The 3924-nt window shown below is 49.9% G+C and overlaps 1 protein-coding gene across 2 annotated transcripts; it reads right to left on the bottom strand.

Moving 5' to 3' along the window:
• Positions 1-238: 238 nt before the first annotated feature.
• On the bottom strand, positions 239-3020 carry LOC112617431 (protein FAM47A-like). 2 transcript variants are annotated; one of them, XM_025374199.1, is made up of 5 exons: positions 2220-3020; positions 1697-1910; positions 1267-1546; positions 1152-1227; positions 239-1046 (listed from the first exon to the last, which is right to left on the bottom strand). In XM_025374199.1, exons 1-5 carry the CDS (start codon positions 2946-2948, stop codon positions 393-395), a joined length of 1953 nt encoding a protein of 650 aa, XP_025229984.1. In that variant the 5' UTR covers positions 2949-3020; the 3' UTR covers positions 239-392. The 2 variants fall into 2 exon arrangements, with proteins under 2 accessions (XP_025229984.1, XP_025229981.1); XM_025374196.1 differs by having other exon boundaries at positions 239-1736; positions 1878-1950; positions 2023-3020.
• Between the last annotated feature and the right edge of the window lie 904 nt (positions 3021-3924).

Raw genomic sequence — 3924 nt, 5'->3', positions numbered from 1 at the left:
TGGGCTCAAGCAATCCACCCACCTGGGCCTCCCAAAGCGGGGAGAGTTACAGGCATGAGCAAATGTGCCTGACCCTATTTCTCTGTTAAGGAATAATTCTAATAATAATAATTTCTGGTTTATGTATTTTTACAAATAATTGACATGATGATGTAATATTCACAATGCTTCAACAATGTGAAAAAGTATATACGAATATTAATCACATAATTGATAAAATATGTGAAATAATGAAGCCAAAGCAGGTCATTAAGAAATATTTATAAACATTATGTATTGAAGTTACAGATGTTGCCAAAGTTGTACATCCACGGGGCCAGTCATCATAAATTCTGATTGATGTTTAAAATGAGAGCAAGAAATACCCAATTAAGTAGTAAATTGAAAACCACCTAATCTTCTTCCGATGCTTCTGCGATTTCTTTGTACTTGTAAAATCTTATTGCACGTTGAATGGGAGTCTTAACAGAGTCATAAGTCCATCCCTTCCTGGCAAACAGTCTTTCAAGGATGCCAGGCATTTCGTAGCCCTTGCTTAGAATGAAATCCTTAAAGGCAATTGGTCCATAAAGTTCGTCAAGAACGTCAGGTTCATTAGGCTTTTCAAGCAAGAGCTTGGGGTCAATCAAAGGTTCATCACTTCTTAGCTTTTTCCACAACTTAGGCTTGAGGTACCATGCTCCATACTTCATCTTCACACGCTGTGCGGTATAAGAATTCGATGGCGTGTGGAGTTTCCTGCCCCAGTATTTTTCCTGTGAGAAGAATTTGTCCTCATCCTTTTCATCTAGCTCCATGCTGTACTTCAGCTCTGAGGAACACTCTTTTACCTTCTTAAGCTTTTGGTCGTAATAGGTTGCTCTGTACTTGGGGGTAAAGTCAAACAGATTCCTGATGGATTCTTCATCAGCTCCCAGGTCTGCAGCCCACTTGAAGAATTCACGGAGTTTTTCTGATGTGTATCTATATTGAAGAGAGTCAGAAACGCACTCTGTTGTGTTTGGTGTATCTTCGTGAAACAGTTCTTTTATGTAGGACGCTCGAATCTTGGGAGGCTCCGAGAACTGATGGGACACTGGAGCTTTGGGAGGCTCCGCGCGGAGACTGGACACCCGACGAGTCTTGGGAAGCTCCGGGCGGAGACTGGATACCCGATGAGTCTTGGGAGGCTCCGGGAGGAGACTGGACACCCTACGAGTCTTGGGAGGCTCTGGACGGAGACTGGACCTCCGACGAATCTTGGGAGGATCCGAGCGGAGACTGGACGCCCGACGTGTCTTGGGAGGTTCCGGGTGGAGATGGGACACCTGAGTCTCCGGAGGCTGCAAGCAGGGTTCCCCACAAGGGAATTTATCAGGCTCGGTGGGTTCCTCGGTTTTCTTCACCCGGGCCTCACAACGAGCCCATACGTCCTTCAGCGTCCTCCCAGAATCCAGCACTTTCAGCATGTATAGTAGGAGATTGGACACCTGACTAGTGTCGGGAGGTTCTGGGCGGAGATGGGACGCTCCAGTCTTGGGAGGCACTGACTGGAGATGAGACACTTCAGTCTTGGGAGGCTCCTGGTGGAGATGGGACCCTCCAGTCTCGGAAGGCTCCGAGTGGAGACTGGACCCCCGACGAGTCTTGGGAGGCGCTAGGCGGAGATGGGACACTCCAGTCTCAGAAGGGTCCGAGTGGAGACTGGACCCCCGACGAGTCTTGGGAGGCTCTAGGCGGAGATGGGACACTCCAGTCTCCAGAGGCTCTGGGCGGAGATGAGATACGCGAGTGTCGGGAGGCTCCGGGCAGAGGTGGGACACTCCAGTCTCTGGAGGCTCACGGCAGAGAATGGACACCCGACGAGTCTTGAGAGGCTCTTGGTAGAGATGGGACACTCCAGTCTCAGGAGGCTCTGGCCGGAGACTGGACTCCAGAGTCTTGGGAGGCTCCTGGCGGAGATGGGACACTCTAGTGTCGGAAGGCTTCAGGGGAAGACTGGACACCCTAGTCTTGGGAGGCTCTGGGCGGAGACTGGACAACGGAGTCTCGAAAGGCCACGGGCAGAATTCCCCACAAGGGTATTTACCAGGCTCTGTGTGTTCGTTGGTTGTCTTCTCCCGGCCCTCACAACGAGCCCGTGCGTCTTCCAGCTTCCTCTCAGAATCCAGTTTCAGTAGCTGTCGTAGGAGACTGGACACCCGACGAGTGTTGGGATGTTCCGGGCCGAGATGGGACACTCCAGTCTCGGGAGGCTCTGGGCGGAGACTGGACACCGGAGTCTTGGGAGGCTCCGGGCGGGGATGGGACACTCCAGACTCGGGAGGCTCCGGGTCGAGACTGGACACCGGAGTCTTGGGAGGCTCCGGGTGGAGATGGGACACCGGAGTCTCGGGAGGCTTTGGGCAGAGTTCCCCACAGGGGTATTTACCAGGCTCTGTGGGTACCTCGGTTGTTTTCTCCCGGGCCTCACAACGAGCCCAAACATCCTCCAGCTTCCTCTCAGGATCCAGCAGTTTCAGCACCTGTAGTAGGAGATCTGGAGGCATATCTTCTCCCAGACTGGGGTACATGGCCAAGGGATGCTTGGCCGTCAGCTGGGCTTCCACTTCCTCTACGAACTTCTTCCGTGCTAGCTGGGCTGGAGAGAGCTTAGAAAATAGGGCCGCTTTCTTGAGCAACTTTTTCTGCCCGCTTTTGGGGTCAGTTTGGGGACCTCTGCGACAGATTTTGGGGAGTAAAAACTCGTCACGGCGACAAACGAGCGTATCTTCAGGAGACGGACAGCCGTAGCGGAAGTCGTCCATGCCCTCAGTCACGAATACCCAGTTCTGGGTGTCCATGGGCGGGGACCTCAGACGCCTGTACTTGCGCTTCGCGAAGCACTTGGAAGGCGGTTTGTCACAGTACCAGGGCTTGAAGTCCATGCCCGGGGACTTTGGCCGGTCCTGCGGCCTCTGGTCCCCCATGGTGGCCCTCGCTGGGGTGCCACCTCTCCAGTTTCCGCGGCTCCTGATCCCTGCCGCTCTAGTCTCTAGGAGACCGCCAGCCACTCGCAGCCCAGGTTCCTTCCTGGAGGCGGGGCAGCGCTGACGCCACCTGCGCAGCCTGGATTCTAACAGGTGTGTAGTGGAATCTCATTCTGGGTTTCATTTGTGTGTCCTAATGACTACTGGTATTGAACATCTCTATATTTGCTTATTTGCCATCCTTATCTCTCCTCGGTTGAAGTTTCTGTGGATTTTTTCCCCCGTTTTTAAATTGTGTTGCTGGATGTCATATTTAGTTTTGAGAATCCTTGCTGTGTTCTAGATGTAAACAGGTTATCAGATATATGATTTGCAAATTTTTCACTTCATCCTTGGCTTTTCCCTTTCATTGTCTTAACAGTATCAAAGAGAAGTTTTTTTTAATTTGATGAAGTCCAATGTATCAATTTGTTCTTTTCTGGATTGTGCTTCTTTTGATGTATCTATGAAAACTTGGCCTATCCAAAGGACAAGGTTTTAATTTTTGTAAACAGCACAATATATAAATCAAAGTTTTTTTTTTTCTTTTTTAAATTTATTTATTATTATTATACTTTAAGTTGTAGGGTACATGTGCATAACGTGCAGGTTTGTTACATATGTATACTTGTGCCATGTTGGTGTGCTGCACCCATCAACTCGTCATTTACATCAAGTATAACTCCCAATGCAATCCCTCCCCCCTCCCGCCTCCCCATGATAGGCCCCGGTGTGTGATGTTCCCCTTCCTGAGTCCAAGTGATCTCATTGTTCAGTTCCCACCTATGAGTGAGAACATGTGGTGTTTGGTTTTGTGTTCTTGTGATAGTTTGCTAAGAATGATGGTTTCCAGCTGCATCCATGTCCCTACAAAGGACACAAACTCATCCTTTTTTATGGCTGCATAGTATTCCATGGTGTATATGTGCCACATTTT

This window comes from Theropithecus gelada, unplaced genomic scaffold (assembly GCF_003255815.1).
Source record: "Theropithecus gelada isolate Dixy unplaced genomic scaffold, Tgel_1.0 HiC_scaffold_1628, whole genome shotgun sequence".
Classification (NCBI taxonomy): Eukaryota; Metazoa; Chordata; class Mammalia; order Primates; family Cercopithecidae; genus Theropithecus; species Theropithecus gelada.
Note: the sequence above shows the minus strand (reverse complement) of the source record. Positions and strands in the feature narration are given on the sequence as shown.